Genomic DNA, 23,427 nt, shown 5'->3' with positions numbered 1-23,427 from the left:
TTCTAGACCACTGCTTCGCTTAGTTTTATTCTCAAACCACAATAATTAGTTCAGATACAAATGATCTCCAAGAGCTAACAATAACATTCTCTTCAAATGAGCCAGTTCTTCAGGAAGAAATTTGGCAAAGTGATATATATTTCATAGATGATTTTGGAACCGGAACCTGGAGAATGATCGCTGGAAGAAGGAAAATAGGGTGCACATTTCTAACACTGATGGGAACTGTCAGCTGCTGGTGACACTATTTGTAAGGTTCACATTTTACACAAATTTGCAACATGAAAATGCTACTTTTACTGAGCATGAAATGATGAGAAACTCAATGCCTCGAAACACGAAATTTCTTTAAGTTGTGCTAGTTAGAAAGGTGCTTTTAAAATCAAATCTTTAAACTCCATACATATTTGTATCTTTTGATGTCTTGGTTGCTGCTTTATGCCACCCAAGGCTTACTCAGAAAAGCAGAAGTCGGCCCCCCCGGTAGGCTGTCTAGGTGAGTTTGCCACCTGATCTCCTGAATGCACACACAAAAGTCTCTGTATAGTTTTCTCCTTGCAAGTACTATACCGAAGTTTGGAAAGCACCTTTATTTTAAATTGCACTGATGTTCAAAAATGGCAGAAATATGGCAGCTCTGGCTGTTCTCCTTCAATATTTCTTAGTAACAAAACTTTTAATGCAAAGAAAATGATAGGCATTCTCATTCCATATGGAAAAGCGCTATATTTAGAAAACCAGTACCTTCCAGGAATGACAAAAAGTGCCACTGACTATTCATTACTGATGCAAACCCTTGCATCTAAGTATGGGGACTATCCTTAAAAAAATCAGTATTGGTCAATTGTATCAGAGATGCACCAGTTTTCCTAATCTATGCTTTAAAAAGAAAATGAATGTGAAACATATTAATAAATACTAATTTTAGTGAGGATAGTTCCATAGCTGCATGCATTTGTCATCCCAAGAAAAACATTTTGTTCCCTTTTGTTGCTTTTTCTGTTTGTTTTTTAATAATCTCTGACTATATTCATGAGATCTTCACATGCACAGAAATGCCTGCTGTAATACTAAGCTTTGGTGTTTCCTGTCCCTTCATGTTTGATCTATTTAAGGTTCAGAGTTATAAGCAGAGCTGTCGTGCCAGCAGAAAAATCTAAAAGGAATCTGAATATTCTTCAAGTCAGTATAAAATTTGGCAGATCTTTTTAATGTGTAAAGATGAAGCCCCAGCTGACCCCCCAGCCCATCCTAATATCTATGCCTCAGCTAGCACCATGACTAATAAATAAGGGATAGCACTATATTGTTATATCTAATTATGCATTTTTTAAACACAAAATCAGATTGAAAATTCTGCCTGCAAACTGGAGTACTCCAATGTAACAGGGTGGGATGTTACATTTAAATATATGCTGGTAAGTAAACCTGGCCCATATCCCCTATCTTAGTTTACCAAACCCTGTTATCTATGTTACCATGCCAGGCTTTAAAAATAATAAATGTTTGTGGCCTATGGAAAGTTCGCTTTGAAGATGCCATTCGCTCTAGCGACTTCTTTGTTGGTGAGTTTATAATTCACACATATTGTATTTCCACCTACACTGCTGGAGGAGCCCCCAAGTCAAGGCTGTTCCAGAAGACAGAGGGAGGAAGGCAAGGCTCCAGGAAGTTATTGGAAATGGAACAAAGAACAACCCTTGGAAACTCTACAGGAGTCTATGCACAGTCTGTTTTGCAGATACCCTGTATTTGGAGGACAGTAGATACTTGTCTTTTTATCTTTATCTTTTTTAGTGATGTCCCAGGCTTATGAGCATGGGCTCTCCCCCAGAACCTGGTCCTAATACAAAGGCTGTCTGCTGCATGCCTTCCAGGCTTTCCCCCAATTCTTTCCTTCCAGACCCAGCTTTCTCCCTACATACACATTCCCCAGCTTTGCAGGACAGCAGAGCCACTCTGAAATGCAGGAAAAGCACAGTGAACCACTCCATGATTTTCTTTATTATGGCAGCCTTTATGAAAATTTCCATTTTCACAGTTTTTAAAAGTAGTTTCCTATTCCCCTTCGCTGCTTTGTTTAAAAGGCAATACCTTTATTTCAAGCTTGTTTTATTTGTTTTATTTCAGTTTATGTTATGACTTTTTATTTACACTTGCTAATAGTTTAGGGCCAAATTCACTCTATTGATTATATTAAAAATAATTTTTGTATAGGTTTCATGATTAAAACAAGTTTTTATGAGCAATTTTGGGTTTTAAAATGCCTTTTTCCATGTTTCCAATATGCAATACGGCAGAAACTGCAACATAAACTATTCACGTTTTTATATATTGCTTTGTACCTATGGGTGTTTCTCTTCCATAATTTTTGCATTGATAGATATACTGTACCAGTATTGATAATGAAGAGGACTCCACATCATGCAAAGACACGACTTCAGCCTTGAAAGCTAAACATTGAAAGAAGCAATAATAATGCCAGAGAAGGAAAAATACAACTTTCAGAGTTGCCAGATAAAACTGGACTGCAGTGCAGACACTAACTAGGTACCAGTTCTAGTCTTTTCTAAAGCCTGTAAGTATGATTTTGCTGTTGGCCATAGCAAGTTCTTCAATGTGTTGAGACATGAAAAGTCAAGAGAAATGCCAGAGTGCAAAGCTTGCTGCAGGAAAAAAAGATGACTCAGTTCTTTGTCTCAAAAAGCATGTCAAAGATATTATAAAGTGCTTACAGATGCTCAGCCAGTGCGTACAAACGCTCAGATTCCTGCCTGGTGTTAGATATCCTGTAACTGGAAAACGAGAGCTTCAAAACAAGGAACAGTTTTTTTGCTACCAGAGTAAGTGAATGGATCTGCAATCCTATTGCATAGGATTTTCAGAAAGATCCCTCTAACAACCATCACAAGTTGGCATGTTTGTGGATGCAGAACTATTAAAAGCAATAAAACAGGTCCTAACCAGATGGCTTGCAGAAAAGAAGTCACTATCAAGTGTAATGATGAAATGTCAATGCCTTCTTACAGACTGCAGCATTACCTGAAATAAAGATGGCCAACTTAAAATAAAATTACAGTAAACTTTACAAAGACAAATGCTTGTTAAGTTAGAGTGTTTTCTTACTGGCTAAAGAACAGAACAAGCTCATTATTCATGTCAGTGAAATGCAACTGTGTGTTAATCAACCCCTGCCGCATCAATGTATATTTACCAAGATAAACTCAATCTTCATTTGACAGAAAGGAAGCAAAATCACCAAGTTACAAAATGCCTTCACTTTTACACTAACAGTTGCTTCATTTGATGGTTTTCTGCTCACAGCATCTGATGAACAGAGCTTGGACTCACAAAAGCTTATGCTATACACCTCTGATGCAGACAAATCCACCCTGCCTTCTGCCTGACTTCTGACCTTTTCAAATGCTGCCCTCACCAGCTTCTCAGTCACAACATCAAGTCATGGCACTTGACAAAACAGACTATTATATTCTCGTTACCGTGCATGCATAAAGCATGAAGGAAAGTGGAGAACATGCAAAACATTCCAGTGTTCTGGACTAAACGTTTCTTTGCCACAGCTGGAATACTTGTGGGCAGTCCTAGAAAGAAAAGGTCTGTACCACCTTCTTGATTTCCAGTGGACAGACTCAGAAAAACAGGGTTTGGCCACATTACAGGTTTGCTATATCACTCTGGTACTGTCAACGACTACGCTGGAGCAGTTTCTTAAGTTATTACTTGAGCACCTTTCATGGGTGTCTATATTCTCTTGGCATGGAAAAAAGACATCTTACTAAGCACTGCCCCTGTAAAAATGTGCTTTAAAAAAATAAAATTCTCAGATAATCATCAGCAATTTTAAGAATAAAAACAGTCAACATTTTTTAAAGGTTGGTTTATGAGTAATTTGAGCATGAAGCATGAAAACAGCTCCACTAAATAAGCCTTTCAAAAGTGGTGTGTTGCTCAGCTGTAAATCTGCTCTACTAATATCTTTCCAAAACCACCCCGGGTTGATTTGTTTGTCCTTCTTATGATTGACCATTCACGATTCTGAAACGAAAAGAAGTGAAACAGAACAAAGCCACAGGATAACTTTCAGCTTGAAAACAAACAGCTCACCCCATCTTGCCCTCAGAGTTTCCTTTTGATAAATGCCTCTGCTTCACTTCAGCATTTACGTGGAGCGGTAGATCAATATTCCCTGGGCATTTTCAGTAAACTAAGCAAAATACTTTGAAAATTTCTTGTGATTCTGCTTCAAATTTCTATTTTTGGAGAAAGTTTCTAATGGCAGAATACAACCAAAGCCCGCTAGTGGCAAACTTGGCCAATACTTAACAAAGCATTTTACATTGTTAAAAAAAAGAGCAGAAAAGACTGCAGCTTCCATAACATTGTTCTCAAAATGTACAACGATCTAATTCAGTAGCATCATTTCTGTTTAAAACCTTGATCCAAAATTTCGATTGTGATTTGATTTTCATTTTCAAGCACAGTACAATTTTCATAATTCTCCCATAAGGTTTACTAGATCTAACAGGGTTTCTGAATACATGTTCTCTAGATTTCACATGGTTGGTTTTTTTCCATCTAAAGCATAATGGCTGTCTACAAACTCACTACAACCATAAGGCAGCACATACAGATTTTTGGATCCTACTCAGATCCTGAAATGGGCCTCAGAGGGGAAGGTAGCTGGTGTGATTGTGAAACTAAACTGAAAGTCATGAGAATCTGGTTCATTCCTGGCTCTGCTACAGACTCACTGCTTAACCTCAGGCAAGCCATTTGATCACTCTGCAACTCAGTCTCCTGTCAGGAGGAAACAGGAAGAATACCTCCTTTCTCCCATCTTTTGTCATGTTAATCGAGATTAGAAGCTCTTTGAGACAAATACGTTCTCTTACCGTGTATCCGAACATTAGCTAGCACAAGTGAGCCATTTGTGGGCAGCGTTACTAAGCCTGTAACAGAAGTACTTATTAGAGTACACTCAGTGTAATACAGCAGGGACGGAATTTCCTTAACTTTCGGCCAATACATAGTTCTGCAGTGTTATCTAAAAGGTATGGGGAGGACAAATGTAAAAAGTGAGTGGCTTTAAAGGACTCTGAGAAGTGTTTTCTATAGCTTACTGACACGTTTGGACACTTTTTAGAAGCAGAACATTATTTACAATTGCAAGCAGTATTTTCTAATAAACTGAACTGATAAGAAAACAAAAGTAAAGGTAAAAATCAGCATAGTCATGAGGTTTTGAAAAGTATGGCTTTCTAGCTGCTTAGCATCTATAAGAAGAGTGTAAATGGCACGGGTGCATTTTTTACAACTATCTTCTGGAAATAAATATGTTAGGCTTCCTAACAGAAATGTTTCATAGATTTCATAGTTTTTAGGGTTGGAGGGACCCCAGTAGATCACTTAGTCTGACCCCCTGCCCTGGGCAGGAAAGAGCACTGGGGTCAGACGACCCCAGACAGGTACTTGCCCAGTCTCTTCTTAAAGACCCTCAAGGTAGGGGGAGAGCACCACCTCCCTTGGAAGCCCAGTCCAGATTCTGGAAACCATTACCATGATGAAGTTTTTCCTAATGTCCAACCTAAATCTGCTCTCTGTCAGTTTGTGGCCATTGTTTCTAGTTAGCCCAAGGGGCACCCTGGTAAACAGAGCATCTCCTATTCCTTGCTGCACCCCTGCCCCGATGAATTTGTAGATGGCCACAAGATCCCCTCTCAGCCATCTCTTGCGGAGGCTGAACAGATCCAGGTTCCTCAACCTCTCCTTGTAGGGCCTTGCCGGCAGGCCCATACGTGTAGCCCTCCTCTGAACTCTTTCCAGGTTATCCACATCCCTCTTGAAGTGCGGCGCCCAGAGTTGGACCAATACTCTACTCCAGCTGCGGTCTTACCAATGCCACATAGAAGGGAAGTTTCACCTCCTTAGACCTGCTTGTGATGCACCTGCTAATGCATGATAGAGTGCGGTTGGCTTTGCTCATCGCTTTGTCACATTGACGGCTCACGTTCATCTTGAAGTCTACTAGGACTCCGAGATCCCTTTCTGCCGCAATGCTACTTAGAGGGTCATCTGCCAGCCTGTACGTGTTGGTGATTCTCTCTCTCTAGGCGCAGCACTTCGCACTTATCTTTGTTAAACTGCATCCTGTTCTGTTCTGCCCACTTTTCCAACCTGTCCGAATCCGCCTGAATCCGCTCCCTGCCCACCCATGTGTTTAGAAGCTTTCTAAACACTACAGAAGCTTTTAATATGCTAGTTTTAAATATATATACTTTTACTTCTAAGAGAAACCCAAATGAAAGGGCAAGAGAGGAGCAATGACACAAATGAAAAATGAAAGCTGCCACAGCCACACACAAACCATGGTCACAGAAGGCAATAATCTGTGCAGCAAGACCTTTGAGGCAGACTGGGATTTCACGCTCTAAGCTCTATCGACAAAGATCTTGTCTACATGGGGAAACGTGCAGACCTAACTAGACTGGAGTAATTATTCAGGTATAAGTCTATCACTGTAAGTCCCTGCATGGATACTATATTCTTGAGTAAAAATGAAAAGAATGCCCACACGGAGGTTTACGCTGGTATAAATACAGAGAATGCAATTACGCCAGGAGAGTTTCCTGTGCTGACAAGCTCTCTCACACTGGTATTTGCATCAGGAAAAAACAACTTCTTGCTCCCAGATATGGCAACCTCCAGGAGATGCACAGTGGTGGCACTCTGACTTCAACATGCGGAGAAGTCTAGACCACTTCTGAAAAGCGTTGTTCCAAGTATAACCCTCTACGCTTTGACACGAAAATATCTGAAATACACTTCGGCATTTTTCCTTACAATACTTAAAAGGCATTGAAGAAAAACAGCCTTTTCATAATTCTTTACACTAAAAACAATGCCACAAGACATTCGCACTTAATAAAGGGGACTCATGAGTTTTTCTAACAGGTTGCAATTTGGTGTTAAATGAAAATTGTATCCTGCCCTGAAATACGTTGCCACCAGATCACGACTTGCTAATGAGATTTTGCCCAACTGTGTGAATAATAATTTATGTGACTATAGGGCTCTTGGCAGAATCCTCCACTCAGCGATAGGCCCCGACGTGAAAGGGAAGGCTCCTGCTCAGAGGAAAATACTTTCTCTTCTGTACTTCTACTTTTGCCACTGTGGGCTTTCTACTGTTAACACAGGCTTTCTGAGGTAGAGTCATACCCGGGTCTCTGAAGACATGCTGCAGCTCAGCAGCACTTTCAACCCCGAGATTCCCCAAGCATTTCATAAATAGTTCAACTGGGATTTCAGAAGTAACTTATGAGTATGTCTGTAGTACAGTGAGTGGACACAACACTGAGCTAGCTTTAAACCAGCTAGCCTGAATACTGGTAGTAGTCTAGCTAGAGCAGCAGGAATTTCAGAATTTAAAGCTAGCTTGGGTATATCTATATTATGCTGCAGTCAAAACAATGACAGTAAAGCAGACATCCCATAAGAGACTTGGGCACTCGAATCCACTGAAATTCAATGGCAGCTAGGTGCTTAATTAGGCACCATATGTAATTCCAATTTGCACTCTCATAAAAAAAAGTTAGCAACACTGATATTTTTTTTATTTTACAAAGAGAAAGACTGAGTACCTTTCCCGAGGTCTGCTATGATTTAGACCTATTCATGATCCCATACTAAAAACTATTTAAGCATTCTTATGTTGCTGTTGTGTCCCTGCCAGAACAGTAGAGAAAAGTTTTCCCATTATCACTGAGAGAGTGCTTGGCAGTCCAGACAACAGCCACTGACCATTTCAAATGGCCTCACTTGGCCTTGGTTCAAAACTTTTGTATGATCAGAGCACAAGGGAATAGTTCCCATATATTAAGCAAGAGTTCTATATTAACATTATACACAATATGGAATAGACATAGTTTAGATTTTAAAAATAAAGTTAAACAATAAATGCAAAAAACTGTCAAGGCCTTAAGGAAAGAGGGGTTGGCAGATGCATATAACTTCACACTAGAAAGCAGTTTCTGAGTTTTCCTTTGGCAGGGTGCAAAGGTACAAATTAAATACGCTAACAGCAGCAGGCTAGAACACACCTAGGGTAACTACTACTAACGCACACTACTACTAAAGTTGCCAGTGTCTGAGTCCCATTTTCAAAAGTGATGGATGCTCTAAGTCACCTAGGCAATTTAGAGAAATTTATTCCTATTTTCTAATCTTTTGAACATAGTTGAGCACCCACGCTTTCTCTCCATGCTTGATTAGATGCTTTACTTTAATGAAACAGCACAAAAAAAGACACCCAACTCCATATTTCTATTTTGGCTGATTCAGCTGAGTAATTCAACAGTGTGAGGGTGAATTTTGGGGCCTAGAAGGAAGATAACTGACTGAAGTGCTAGTTCAGTTTGGACATAGATAATTTTGGTGCAACACTTGTGCAATCATTTCTTTTTACCAACAGAGGTCAAACAGTCTGTGTCAGGGATTGGCAACCCCTGGCACACATGCCAGAGTATGACATACAAAGCCATTTTGCCTGGATGGCCACAGAGCCTAGGCTGCTCACAGGAAGCAGCCAGGAGGCTGCATGTCCTGCTGCAAGCAGCCTGGGCTCCGGCAGACAGCAACTGCTCAGAGCTCTGGCCAGATGTGGTAGGCAGCCCAGAGGTTGCAATCAGCTGCACTGGGCTCTGGAGCCCTGGCACCAGCTGCACACATGCCTAAGGGTGCATGGCAGGGAAGAAGCAGGGGCAGTGCAACCCTGGCCTCTCCCCTGCTGGCCACCCGGAGACGCAAATGCAGCTGCCGCCAACGAGTTGGGCTGGGGCTCGTCGGACCTTGGCGCAGCTATTTGCAGCCTTCCTGCCACCTGCTGCAAGCTGTCAGGTTCTGTGGAGGGTGGCAGGGGCCTGTCCACATCCCAGGCCGGCTGTGGCAGACAGCTGGGAGGCTGCAAGCTGCTGCACTGAGGTCTGCAGTGCCCTTGCCCGGCTCATTGCTGGCACGGAAGGAGCCAGGGTTGTGCTGCCCCAGCCCCTTTCCCACTGTGCATACCCAGGCATGTGTGGCGCTGCCACCAGCCACAAAACGTGGCTGGGGCTCCGGACCCTGGTGCAGCTGTTTGCAGCCTGCCCGCTGCCTGCTCCATGGCCAGGCACCTCAGGGCACGTGGCAGGGAAAGGACCGGGGCAGCACAACTCCAGTCCCTACCCCGCCATCTGCCTAGAGGTGTCCACGCACCCGCTGCCAGGAACAAGCATCCAACCCCTCACAGCTCCCCTTCCCCTCCCCCGTCTGGCCCTAGCATGCCGAGTCAAGATGTGTTGAAGTTGGGGAGTTTTTGGCACTCCAGTCAAAAATGTTGCCGACCCCTGGTCCATGCCTTCCGCAGGCTGAGACTATGCTCGCTCAGTGTGATCTACAAGGAACTGCATCAGAAGACCATTCACAAGCTTAAACTGGTATTAACAGATGAGTTAAGGCGGCAAGTCTCGTGTACAGGGTGACACCTCCCCTAGTTTGTGTGCTTTTACAGGATTTTGACACAAGCACACAGAAATAACAGGACAGGAGGATTGTATAAATTGGGGCATGTGTGTGTACAAAATCTGTATGTCTATATGCACACGAACAAACACATGTGCGTGTACACATACTTTTTGCTGAGGTAAACTATAAAAAAAACAAATATAAGAATACAAATAATTAAAGACAGTAAACCATTTATGTGCAGTTTCTCTATATAATAAAGTATCCACTGATTAATGTTTGATAAGCACATTTACCCCAACGTTGAAGCCAACGTCCATACTTAGATGCCTATACATTTCATAGACACTACATAGACATTAGGGCTGAAGGGACCTCATAAGATCATCAGGTCCAGCCCCCAAAAGATATATAAGTGACCCACTGCTGTTCAACTCCTTATCAGACCACTTTTATGCAGGTTTCAAATGTTTGGTAGCATAATCTGAAAATGTTGACCTCAAAGAACTTGAACTGATTCCCCTACAAATCACAAAACCTGAACTTGACCTGAAGGTGAATGTTGACGCTGTTAATCTGGATGCGTTAAGAAACGTGGAAGAGTGTACACTTGAGAATATCTCTCACACTGACCCAATGTGGTGACTGACATCAAAGTACAAAGAGTTCGTCAGACTTGGGGCAATACCCGTCAGCAAAAAAGTTCTCATAGGCTTTGTTTATGCCTTTCCTTAGCATTTAATATACTATATTGGTACTACAGGAAAAATAAGGTTGATTAGCTGGGCCCATTTGTAAAATGAGGATTCCAGGTAGAAAGCTGCCAGGCCAACAGGCAACCTAGTACTTAGAGAGGAATGCAGACTGCTGAGAGAGACCCTTCTGTCCTTTGGAGCAGGAAAGGTCGATGTAGATGCTTTGAGTGGAGAGCCACCTTTTTTATTTCAGTGTCAATTTCACGTAATTTCTTTTTCTTTTTTTTTTTTGGTCTCTGACCGAAGGTTGAATTATCATCAAAGTTGTACTGTGGCATTCCCCATTTGGAAATCACGCTAGTGACCACTTATGAAACTTCTCTGAGAACCACTCACCTCTCTGCAGGATGTTCTTCTTCCTTTAAAAATGAATTAATAATTGGAAGGTCTCAGAAGAAGTCGCTTGATACCAGATGAAGGAAAATGCAACCTGTTCTTAATGCTGGTTTAAATCAACTAAGTAACCACTAACAAATACTCGGCTTTTTGACAAAAACTTCTGCAGAGCCTATTTCACATTAGGAATTGCCTCACCTATGGAATGTTTATTTCTCTCCCAAGCCTTTTTACCTCCCCTCTTTCTCATAATGGAGGTGAAGCAATATGGACAATATCATAGGCATCCTATTTTCCCCAATGACTAACTTATTTTTTCTAAACAAAGCACTTAAGCACACCCTTAACTCCTTATACGTTCAGTTGCTTTAAGTGCATGTTTTACAGAAGTTCTCCCTGATACAAGTTCACTATTTTCACACCTGATCTCATAGGGAGGATCCTTCAGTACAAATGGTTTAGAGCAGGGGTGGCCAACCTGCCAAAAAGGTTGGCCTCCACTGGTTTAGAGGAAGGGCTTATTTTCAGCGTGGTCCTAGTGATGCTAAAACAAAGCTTCAGACCTCTGGGCACGATGTTTGGAAACTTTTCTCAGCAAACAACAGGCTCTGGGGAACAGGCTGCTCCCAACACTTCTGCAGGACACAGTTCTACAGCAAGGTATAAAACTCCCCTTCCCCTGTGTGTAATTCCATTATTAAGTACTCTTTTCATTGTATATTTCCCTAATGATGGCAAAAAGCAAAATTCATGACAACTTCACACACAGGAAAAAGCTTCATCCTGAGAAGAATTTTATACAATTATTCCCTGATTAGTATTCGGTATCAATAGTCACTGAACTATTTCCAGCCCTTTGTTTCCTGGTTGACCGGTGACAAATGGCACTGTTTTTTCTTGAAAAGTAGCAGAAGCAAGGTGAAAAACATTTTGGAATAGTTTTAACAAAGTGTGCCAGTCTAGGGCTTCAAATGCATGATAATGTTTGGGTACAAGTATAAAAAAGCCAACAGCACCCCAGGTTGTATTAACAGGAACGTCACTTGTAAATTAAGAGACATAGTTCTCCTGCTCGAGTCAGCAGGGGTGAGGCCTCACCTACAGTGTCCTGTACCGGCCCAACACACTACAGGAAGGATATGGGCAGATTAGAAAGAATTCAGACAAAAGTTATTAGGGGCCTTGGAAGCAAGACGTATGAGGAAAGGCCGAAAAAAATGGAAGTCATTTAGTTTTCAATAAGAGAAGACTGAGGGTGGATTTAATAATAGTCTTCAAATACCTGAAGGGCAATTACAGCAAGGATGGAGGTGGGCTTTCCTCTGTGGCAGTAGGGAACAGGAGTAAAAGCCATGGCTTCAAGCTGCAGCAGAAGAAATTTAGGTTGGAGATGTTGTTGAATCTCCATCCCTGCAATGCTTTAGTCATGGATACTCCTGCCTTTAGCAGGAACGCACACGATTTAATTTTGCTCAGTTTTGGGTTTCTTGAGCTAAAGCTACCTCTAATGATTAGAGTTCTGTAAAAGGGTATAATGAACAGGTAGACACAGAAGAGATGAGAGGATGACAGCAAGGAAATACCACTCTCTTTAAATACATGCACAAATATGATTCTAGATAGGCACAAACTAATCCAGACCCACAGAAGTCTTGGAGCTCTGCTAACTTAAAGCACTTGTGGGTCTGGTCCCATATTTATAAATACAACCAGAAAAATAAGACTAAAACAATCTGAGTTTCTATGAGAATATTTCAAAGTAGGTCTCCAAGAAAAAGAACAGGGCAGTTTCAAATATTACTTCATATGAACAGATTAGACTTGCCAAAATGTTACTTTTCATGCAGGCATATGATCTGCTAGAGGAAAGCCAGACTGAGTCACTGGATACATCAAAGTCAACGTCCAGCGAGTGGGATGACTGTGTGCTGTATGAACAAGAATGATACCTGCCCACTGCAATGATTTCAGAACATTTAATTGCACTAAAACAGGTAGTAGCACCGGTGACTGAAATCCCCAGATTACCTTGATTGCTCTGTCATTATCTCTAATCAGCTGCTGCTTCTCATCTTCAAACTTTTGTACAGCATCTTGGTGCCGCCTTTCTGAAGCAACCTGCTGCCGGCTGTTCTCCTCTGTCAGAGAGGAAATGGTTGTCTTAAGTTCAGCTATGATCTAAAAAGAAAACAGCACGCTAAAACTTTCTTCAGTCAGAGGCATGTATTTTGCATGTATTTAGGCTTGACACAAGAACAGAGTTGGCAAGCTCCACTGTACAAATTAAGTATTTTAAATTAACATATTACACACTAGCAAGCAAGAAATTCCACACGCAGAAAAAGAATATAATAAAACTCTGAATGGCATGAAACTGCTGAAAACAAACTATTGGGAAGAGTTTTCCACTATAACATTCCACAATATTAACTCATCAGAACAAAGCACATCTGTGATCTCAAAAATATAAGATGTTTCCAGTTTTCCACTTCACTGAAATAGCTATTGCAAATCTGCACGCTTATTGAGAGTTAGTGATGCTTCAGAGCTTCAGACAAAAAAACACTGCAATGAACATACCAACAGCTCTTTGTTATTAGAAAGATACAACTTAGCATGATACTACAGATAAGAAACCATTGTACTTCACATGCTTAACTGAAATACGAGACTCGACTCTGCATTTCTGTGTTGTTGAAGGCGACAGAGTCTGTTTGACAACAAACTTGGGACCTGATTCAATGGCTCTTGACGTTAAAGGACAGTGGATCGTGCCCTAAAGGACAGAGCATCATGCCGTTCTACTGAACTGTTTACACGTCTCACTTTGACTACCCATTTGATCCTTTTTAGCACCACAGAAAACATGTTAAACTATACCGGAAACCCTCGCTATGCAAAGGTTCAGCATCTGCGGTTTCAAATATTCGCAAATGCTGAACCCACATTTTAAATACACTTTATACCCTGAATACCAAAACAGTGTAAATCACACTACTTTACTCAGGTAATGCTGCAATATTCCACATCTCCCGAATTTTTTGTTCCACATTTTAAGGTAACTATAATAATTAGCTGGCTTCAACGGTAGGGTAAGAATTATAAACACATTTCTTCTATCAGAAGTTACTGGTTAAAAAGTTGGGATAGCAAAGAAGTTTAAAAATGTATTAAGAGAATTTTAACACAAGTTGACAGATGAGGAACTGCTCTGAGCAGTCATTCTCGGGGGAAAAAAATCTAATTGTTTATTTTGCATAAACTTCAGAGAGAATTTCTTGGAATATCTTCTTTGTGTGGGTGTTAAAAGTGACTGTTCCAAGAGGCCACGGAGAGTAAGATTAGGCTGATGTTGTCAGCAACACAACCACATAAAAGTCACAATTGACCTATTACTAATGTTAAGCTACAAAAAGCCATGTTCAAATAGTATTAAGGGTCTGGTTTAAACCCACAAAAGTAAAGAAATTCAGAATTAGGCAAAAAAACCCTCCATTTTTACTGTATGCATTTTGTCAAATAACTATGGCATACAAGGTATGGTTGTAACTTTTTGCCCTCCCTGATTTACAAACCACACCTTAGAAATCGGTCTCAGACCACTAGGGAGGGATCATCTTTTTTTTTTTACACTGAGCACAGAAGAGTCCTGGACCATAACTAGGGCCCCCAGGTGTTACGGTAACACCAGTGACAATAACTGGTATTACAGCATTAGGGGCAAGTGGAATTACAAACTCAAAGCCTGAATGTCCCTGTACGCATTCAGGAAGCTTTTGGGATCATATCAGTTTTCTGAGGTTATTTCTCCTCATGGTGGCACAAAAAATACAAAAGGTTTTACAAAAATGCTCGGAAGGAAGTATTTCAATTTGACATTTCAGAGAGTCATTACACTTTCATGCAACTACATGCAGAACAAAATATGCATTTAAGTCTATTTTAAAAATGTGTTTGATTTACTCAGACATAATAGCCGTCATGTAAAAACATATTCATGGATTTTTTTGATAAATACTTTATCAAATTTTCAAATTTATCAAAAAAAGCCAAAACAAATAAATTATCTTAGAATAATTAGGTAGCGGTCTCGAGAGCCCGTGAAACCCCACTGAAGTAGCTGAATCCACGGTTCTAGGGAAGTTCCACTTAGCAGGTGAAACAAAGGCCACTTCTGAAGGCTGAGATGTAGACTCTTGATACTATAATTTAAGTGTGTTTATAAAACAGCCAATCTGTAATTTCATATAGGTACATGACTGGATTGTACCTACCAATTATGAGGCCTTGGGAAACATTCTTGATATCTGTCAATATGAAGGGAATGTTGGATTATTACAACCACTGCTGAAAATCCATCCTTTTAATGCTTCTACTGTGGTCACGAGGCTCTTGCTTCATGGAGGCATCAAGAATGACACCTCCACGAAAAGCAGTGAGGCTCCTTTTACACCCTGAAAAACTAACTTTTTGATTTATCTACACACTTTAGCGTCGTCTACGTTTCAATACCATTTGCCAATCAAAATTTAAAAGCAGTTGTGACGAGTCACTCCAAACTGACACCTTATTTTACCTACTTTCAATATAAAGGTAAACTGAATATGCTCCCATTTTCAAAAGTGATTAGAAAACTATGTTATGCCAGTAAGAAAAGCCTGCGGAGTTAAAAAAAACAACCCAGTTTTGTCACTGGTGAAATGTAAAAGTCTTGGAGAATGCTTTTTTGAGCTGTGCCAGCATTCAGTGAACACGATGGATGAGTTAAGGCCATACACATGGTAAACATGAAAACAGGACAGTCTGGACGTGCCGCCTGTCACCAGCCATGTGGGCAAACACCACTCTGTCATCTCAAATGCAGCTGAGGGACTGCTGAAGATCTTACAAAATATGTGCAGGCAAGGCCTGCAGGGAGCGTCAATTCTGCTTCAAGTCCCAATGACCACCGTAGGAGTCGACTGTTCTGAGATCCTTGCAAGACCAGGCTCCTCGCAGCTAAAAAACAGTGATCTCGAAGAAAGGCATGCTAACCAGTTTAGTTTTCTGACATTCTTGTAAGCAATAACAGTTGAGAAAAGCAAATCCGAATTGGCTGGAGGAAATGCTGGGAGTTTCTTTGGACATAAGAAAATCAAAATTTAAGACAACAGTAACATAGATTAACAAGGTTTTTTAATCTTGTTTTAAAAAAATAAGGTATTAATGTGAGATGGTTGTTTTCACGTTGCCTACCTGCGAAGATTTGGCCAACTTTTGATTGTATTCCTTTTCAATCTGCTTCAACCTGCTGTTGGCCTGAAACGCACACACAGACACACAAGGAAACCAGATTAGCTCAGATGAAGAACATGTACAGACACTTTGCCACTGACCCTTATGCTTGGCACCTCATCTACATGCCTATCAGTAAGCAGCTGGGATACGTGCCAATTCCAACGCCCTTTTGTGGCAGCCAGAAAACCACAAGGGCTTGTCTTTGATCTAGGGCCAACTATTCATCACTTAAAAGAGGGGAAAAATTGTACCTCTGCTGCCAATTATTAGAAAAACATAAAGGCCTCTGTGGATTAAAAAAGGGAGTGGGGTGAGCAGGGTGGGGATTGAGAGGGAGAAGTTTATCAGGATGACTTCATCTCTGTGAGAGGAAAAGAGGGAAGAAAAAAGCCACAAGTTCTAGCAGGGGCCGCGAGGGTACAACGTGACATAGACTATGTGATTTCATGCGCCAGCTGATGTCTGCGATCTCCTTTTATCAAATCTTACATTCCTGCTTTCTTAGGACTGCTGCTATTAAACTGAAAATCAAACCCAACATGCTGCAGAACCACCAAGGCCTCCTCTGACCTCTTCTGGCACATCTTTTATAGCTCAAAGATAGAGGAAAAAACAAACTGGAAACAAGGCCACTTTGTTGTTTTGATATCACATGTAATTGAGAAGCAAGCGTACCTGTAATTCAGGGGAAAACCAGCTCTTAAATTCACTATCGCTTTTCATCCAAACTCACAATATAATTCTGACATGCTTTAAAAAACGAAGAAAACCCCCACTTCTATACTGTAGCGGACAGACACGTTTCAAAATGCCTGCCTTGGAAATGATCTGCTAATTATTCTCAGTACTGAAATTGGAGGCTACGTTTCTGAAAAGAATAGCTGGCTTAATGTGGCAGAATATGACGAAAGTGAATTTTTTAATCGGTCTGACCTCATGCAAGAAGCTCTGGTTTGTCCTCTTCAGGTTTATGAATAGAGTCTATCACAAGGGTCCCATCTTTCAATTGTTTCTGGGCAGGTTGAGGCAAAGTGCCACTGAAACCAGTGGGGCTCTAAGGGTGCTTTCCTAGAAGCACCTGCAGGACTGGGATTTGAGACTCCAATATTGCAAACATTTATACATGTTAGTAAGTTTATTTAAGTGAACAGTCTCATTGACTTCACTGGCCTTTGTGTATTACAGAACGCGTGAGTATTTGCAAGACAGTCTGAAGTACGTGACAATAGCACTGAAAATGTTATTACAAGAAACCAAACTTGTACACTGGATTTCTTTATACAGGGTAGGCACTTATACACAATGTATGGGAATCAATCAGCACATTTTTGTAGTTTCCCAAAATATTTCTTTTTTACTCGGTCAATTCCTTTAAATATGACTAGTCCTCATGTCATATTTGTGGTATGTATGGATGTGTCCATATTTATTTCTTGTGTAACTATGAAGCACACAGTACAGTAACAGCTCACCAGAAACATTTTTTGAGTCAATAGGTATAATTTTCAAGTGTTGTATGAGGGGAGGTGTTGATTGTAAATCAGTTACCGAAATGCCATTAATATCTGTTTACAGGAAGTAAAACGACATGCGAATTAAATGATCTTTCCTCTGCAAGCCTCACATTTAAAAGTGATCCGCTTGATGTAGCTAATTTATTCACATGTGGGATATACACAGTCAAGGTCAGCATAAGGTTAATTGAAGAAGACACAATAAAGAGGAAAACATCTCTGTGACACACTTTGGCCCACCTTTTTTTCTTTCTTTAAGCTGTCGCACCTGACTACTCTTCTGGTTGTCAGATGACTTTTAGCAGTCCTGCATGTCAGTAAAAACTACTGCAACTGACATTAAAACACGTTTTAAAATACTGATTTTAAAACATTCAAAAAATGAACTATGATAGGAGAAAGATGAAGTTGCCTTTAACTCTCAGAAAGACAGAGATACTAGTTAGCAAGGCACGGCAAAGATCACATTACAGCTGCACTCGGTCTTAACTTCCCTGGGGCTAAAGGACTTCTGCTCCCATACAGTAAACTTTATAACCTCTTGAACCCAAAGAAGGAATCTTATTAAATAATAAAAACACACCCATAATGCTCACACACCGATCAGAACAGGTTATCCACACTGAACAGAACTGGGACAACCAGTATGGCAAACGATGACAGAAAAGAGCTAAAAAACTTGTCAGATCTTTTAGAAAAAAAGCAATGTGTATAGTGCTCAGCATACCTGAAAAGCAGGTTCTGCATTCCTGAAATTGGGCACCCGAAAACGAGACACCCAGAAAGCAGTAAAAGTGCATCTGTCATGAACCTCACCCAAAATTGGGGGTTTGTGGGATGTCATGAATGTTTTCTTATGTTTTTCCCTCTGATACGGTGTGTGTGATGTCAATGAAGAGCCAGAGTTATGCTGCATCCATTTCTCTTGCTTTTATCGCCATATGGATTATGTTATGTTGTCTCTATATATCTTTAGGCTTCTGGACATGATTTTATTCAGGGGTGGGCAAAATATGGCCCAGAGGCCAGATCCAGCCCACCAAGTGATTCCACCCAGGTCTCTTGGCCCTGCCCGCTCAGGTGCAGGGAGCAGCCTGGGCCGTGGCACATGCAGCCAAGCCCACCGCCCCAGGGTGAGGATGTGCCACCTGGTGAGAGATCAGTCCACCCTATTCCCATGTGCGGCTCTGGGGCCTACCCTTGGTTTAATCAAAGAAGCGGAGGGATGCATACTTGGGAAAGAGAGCAGGCAACATGGCTAAGTATCACTTGCATTTGTGTTACTTGGGAAGGATAATTGCGAAGCCCAATCACAAAGACAGAAGGAGCCACTGGTGGGGTGGGCACCCAAGGTATTGTCTGATTGCAATGGGAAAAACAGCCCCACAACAGTAAAGGCATCCAAGAGAAATGGCCCATTAGCCAGTGCCTCAGGGAAACTACATATTTCTAGAGGACTCAGAGACCCACGAACAATTAGGGCCACTGCATGACCCCATTTACGACTCCATTTCTTCAGCATGGCCTCTTATTCCCAACCCAGATCCCAGTTTAACGTGACCCCCTCCACTGATGTGACCCCATTTGAGGTTGCAACCCACAGTATGGGAACTAGGGTTACCATACGCCCAGGTTTTCCTGGACATGTCCTCTTTTTTGGCCCCATCCCCCTGTCCAGACAGCTTTTTAAAATGCAAGCAAATGTCTGGGTTTTTGCTCTGCCCCTGGCTTTTCCAGGGCACTTCCAGCTTGACTGTTTGGAGCTTGGGGCAGCAGGGCAAGATGACTGGCTGTTGGGGGACCACGTGCTTTGCGCGCAGGCCCGGCAGCTGCTTGCAGGTAAGAGAGCCGGAGACAGAGAAGAGTGTGTGTGCATCCACGTGCGGGAGCTGAGTGGGCAGCAGGGCTGGGGAGTCAGGAGTGAGGGGCAGAGGCAGGGCACAGGTATATCACTGGCCCCCCATAATCATATACACCTCCCTACCTCCCCTCCACAGGTGTCCTTTGTTTTGATACTGGAAGCACGGTAACTCTAGATCATGCTGATGGCAGGGCTCGGAGGTATTTAGGGAACCATCGTGAAGATGCATTTTGGATCCCCGGCTCCCCGACAGTCAAGGTCCCCAGCAGCCAGGGCTGGCAGGATCAGCAGAAAAGCTCATTTCTAAGACCACTGGCAGGACTCTGGAGTGCTGATCTGTAGCCAGATGAGAGAGTAAGAAACTTATCTTGTTTTTTTGCTGCATCTTCCAACTTATGGTGGGTTTTGCTTATATAATTCTTTTCTATATAATAAATGCTTTTGTTGATTTCCCTCCTTACTGATTGCCTGTGGTAAGCATGATCCCAGGGCAAGTGATATTCCAGGCTAAACCACTCTGTGGAAAAAGGGGCACCTACATTTTTTTTCACCACCCAAAAGGGGTTTTTCACAACCCAACCTGGAGCTGACAGTTATTCCTCTGCTGAAGCTGTGAGGTCTGGTTTAAGTCTTTAGTTGAGACTTGCGGGGATAAGGAGTTATCCCAGGGAAAACCTTGGTCTGTTCCTTGGGACATGCGGCAGGACAGCAGGGAGAAACTTGGGGCTCCAGGGGTACCTTGCAGATAGGTTTGTGATAGCAGCCTTTGACTTCTATCCATCATGCTATAGCATTTTACAGTTGACATCACTGCAGCCCAGGCCTTAGAGCACATAGCTGCATTTATAAAGCCCGCAGCAAGTGCCTTCTGCAATTTATGCCACTCCTGTCAATCAAACTGAACCATTTTCACGTAGGGACACACACTGGAACCCACTTCCATTATCTTCTGTTACTGCAGAACTTCCCCATTCTTCACATATCCTGCACCAAAACTCATTTCACATCTTTGACTCTGGGCTCTTCGTTTGCAGCCTGGGAAGGCATAAATCCACTCTTGGCACAAATAGAGCACTTTGAAAAAAGCTGTTACTTAGGCTTTGTGCAGGGAAAGGATTTACTACAAAGCAAATCTATATAACTCTATCCAGAGACCACAGTTTAGAGTTTAAATTGACAAATGAGGAAATTAAAAATGGAAGGGGGTAAACAAGCATCAGTTTTCACAGACTGTTTCAGGGCTGGTTGCAACTGTCATATAAGACCAATTGTAGCACATATTATATGAAACATAAGCTGCTCCTGTATTACTTCTAGGGTATTCCCTCACTTTCAGGTTACATACTATTTCAGAAACAATGATGAAAAGGAATCAAACTGGATGGCGAGTCTTGAGAAGGTCAGCTAGTATTCATTAAGACCTAACTCATTCTTTACAGCAATGGATAGCAGTGCCAATGTAGTTAATGATCTTAAAACCTAGTTTTTCATGTGCTTTATGTAATTCTGTAATTCATATTGGGCTTCAACTATGATGTACTTTTTTTATTGTGAAATGGATGAAATTGGCTAAGCCACATTGGGATTTTATTGAGCAAAAAATAATTTTTGCTTAGTTTTCACATATGATTTTAGACAGACTTAAGCTAAAAATTACTTGATTGTAATAATTTCATATACAGTTAGTTCACACTGCAAATTGGAGTCATTGTATTAAAACAAAATATTTTATGCTTTTATTACAGCTAATAGTTTTAAAAATCACCTACAGTTTTGTAAAAATTTTCAGTACATCAGCATTCCACGTTGATTATATCTGAACTATAGATACTAAATAAAACTGAACTAACATCAAGGAAACATTTAGTACCAAAAATTAAATACAGCATTAGATTCACAGCCTAGATGGTCTTATCTGAAGCACTAAATGTTATGTTAATGAAGTTTTAATTTTATTTCCATTTCATGAAGTATAGACATTCTATTTAGAAAGAACTCAAGTTTAGGATGCCTGTGAAATGATAATCCAAAAGAAGCTTTTAAAAGGTAACGAGCATAACCAAAACAAACGTATGGGGACTCCATTCTTTTAATCCTAGCTCGTCCAGTGGAACCACTGCACGTTCTTGTGAAATTATTGCCAATTACGTGATGACGTCACAAACAGTATATTGTGGCTTAGCTGAATGAGTCAGGCTGCGACTTGCATACATAAAGAAGGAATATTTCTATTTATAAACAGGCATCTTGATGACTGCTAGTGGGAAGAGACCCAACGATAAAGGGGAATGAATCATTGTTTTATAGTTTCCAGAAGCAGCGGGACTTCTGTGAGACATTAGAGCTCTACCTTTATAAAGTTCTCTTCCCCGTGACAACAAGAGATTCAACCTTTTGTAACTCCTCCCTTATCTTACCTGTCTTGTCTAGGTAGCATCAAACACAGGGGACTTAAGATCTCTGACTGCTGGGAGACACCTAAAGTCTACATATAGCAAGCTAGATTGGGGGTCAGCAACCTGTGGCCCTGGGGCTGGGTCCAGCCTGTAGTGTCACTGGATCTGGCCCAGAGCTGGTGGGTCTTTGCCCACACCACACTGTGGTCAGGTAGAAGGGAGCTTTGTTCATGACAGGCTGTAACCGGGCAGTAGCGGCTGGATCCCAGCACTGGCCTGCCTCGGACATGAGCTGGGACATTTTAGCCCGCTGCCAGAAAAATGTTGTCAACCACCGAGCCAGATCAATGACCATATATGCGATGCACATTGAGAGCCATGCACTGCCTTCAGTCCACAAACATCACAGGGACATTAGTGATGACTGCGCACGCGGATCAAGGGCCACTTAGTGCCTACAGATTTTTAAGTAATGATTTCACTTCTTGGCAAAAAAAGAAGAAAAAGGAGCATCACCCATCAGCACACTGGTTTATTTACTGTTAAGCATGTCAAAGCTGTACCGTCATCCCTCAGATAATGGTTCAAGGTCAAGTGCAGGATCCTGTTGCAAATCTGCGCCTGCTGCTTGAAATCTGATTGCTGTGCCATGCAATAGATGCTGGTGTTCAGAGACTGTCTAAACCAGTGGTCTCCAAAATTTTGACTGTGCACCCCTACCAGTAAAACATTTTTGAGTACACACCCCCAATATACATATATTTATATTCGAGCATCCCTATCAGTAAAACAATTTTGAGCATGCACCCCCAGTATATGTATATTTATATCAATATCAATATCAATATAAATGGAAGTTCTAATATTTTCTTCCTGCACCCCAATGGATCGTCTTGCGCACCCCCAGGGTGTGCGCACCCCACTTTGGAGACCACTGAGACTAAAGACTTAAAAGTGCCATGGGTGACATACCTCACACTGTGAGACAGTTCTCTCCTGTGGCTCTGCTCCTGCTCACCTGTGAAGGAAACCTGCAGGCCTTGGTTGTCCACACTAGCTAAAAAACACTTGGTGAGGGTTTGCTGGAGGCGAATGAAAAGAGGCTGCAAAGGGGCTAAAAGCCACTTCTTCTCTTTTGCATCTTCTTTCTCTTCCTGCTGAGTCCTTCCCAAGCCAGGGGTAAGGGCTGTTGTAATTTATGTGCAGTGTCAATGATCTCCAGGGGACATGCTGGAGTCTAGGCCCAGCTGAGCACAGCACTGCTCCCTGCATTAGCAGCTACGAGGATGCTGGAGAAGCCACTGCAGCTGCTCTACACCTTCAATTAAGACTTTCCCATCTACAGCAGGCATCCTTCGTTGGATACATCTGCTGGGTTTAGCCCTCCTTTGCACCAGCACAAGTTGTGCATAACAGTCACAAAATCTGTACCATAACCTTTTGTCACGTAGCAAATATAACTGGGGAGACTGAGGAAAAGATGAGATGTTTTGGGATTTTGGTATCTGTATACACACGTTCTCAAGCAAAACCTTAACATGTGGTCATCTATTTGGATGATGAAGAATTTACACTAGAGAATATCCTAATGGAAAGGAGAAGGAGAAACGTGCCACTCTTTCAGATAACAGGACCACAGTGTTAAATGTTATCCTCCTAAGGGTTCAGACTAAAAGTAAAGTCCCTTGCAAAGATGTCTTAGTTTTACAACCTTATAAATATTAATCAAATGGATACACCCAGACAGACTTTGATCTTAGTGATTCTTA

At 41.6% G+C, this 23,427-nt stretch overlaps 1 protein-coding gene across 8 annotated transcripts in view; it reads right to left on the bottom strand.

Annotated features, from left to right (window-relative positions):
* Positions 1-23,427, bottom strand: part of CEP112 (centrosomal protein 112) — a 279,030-nt gene that overhangs the window by 48,490 nt on the left and 207,113 nt on the right. For 7 of the 8 annotated variants that reach the window (XM_090059025.1, XM_090059029.1, XM_090059030.1 and 4 more), the window contains 2 exons: positions 15,846-15,908; positions 12,639-12,788 (listed from right to left, as the gene is read on the bottom strand). The exons of the other annotated variant lie outside the window; for it this stretch is intronic. In XM_090059025.1, the coding sequence (XP_089915151.1) occupies positions 12,639-12,788; positions 15,846-15,908 (213 nt within the window). The remainder of the gene's footprint in view (positions 1-12,638; positions 12,789-15,845; positions 15,909-23,427) is intronic. 8 annotated transcript variants of the gene reach the window in all.

Source organism: Crocodylus siamensis, chromosome 8 (assembly GCF_052110815.1).
Source record: "Crocodylus siamensis isolate JL-2025a chromosome 8, ASM5211081v1, whole genome shotgun sequence".
In the NCBI taxonomy this organism is placed as follows: Eukaryota; Metazoa; Chordata; order Crocodylia; family Crocodylidae; genus Crocodylus; species Crocodylus siamensis.
This window is presented reverse-complemented; position numbering and strand designations above follow the sequence as displayed.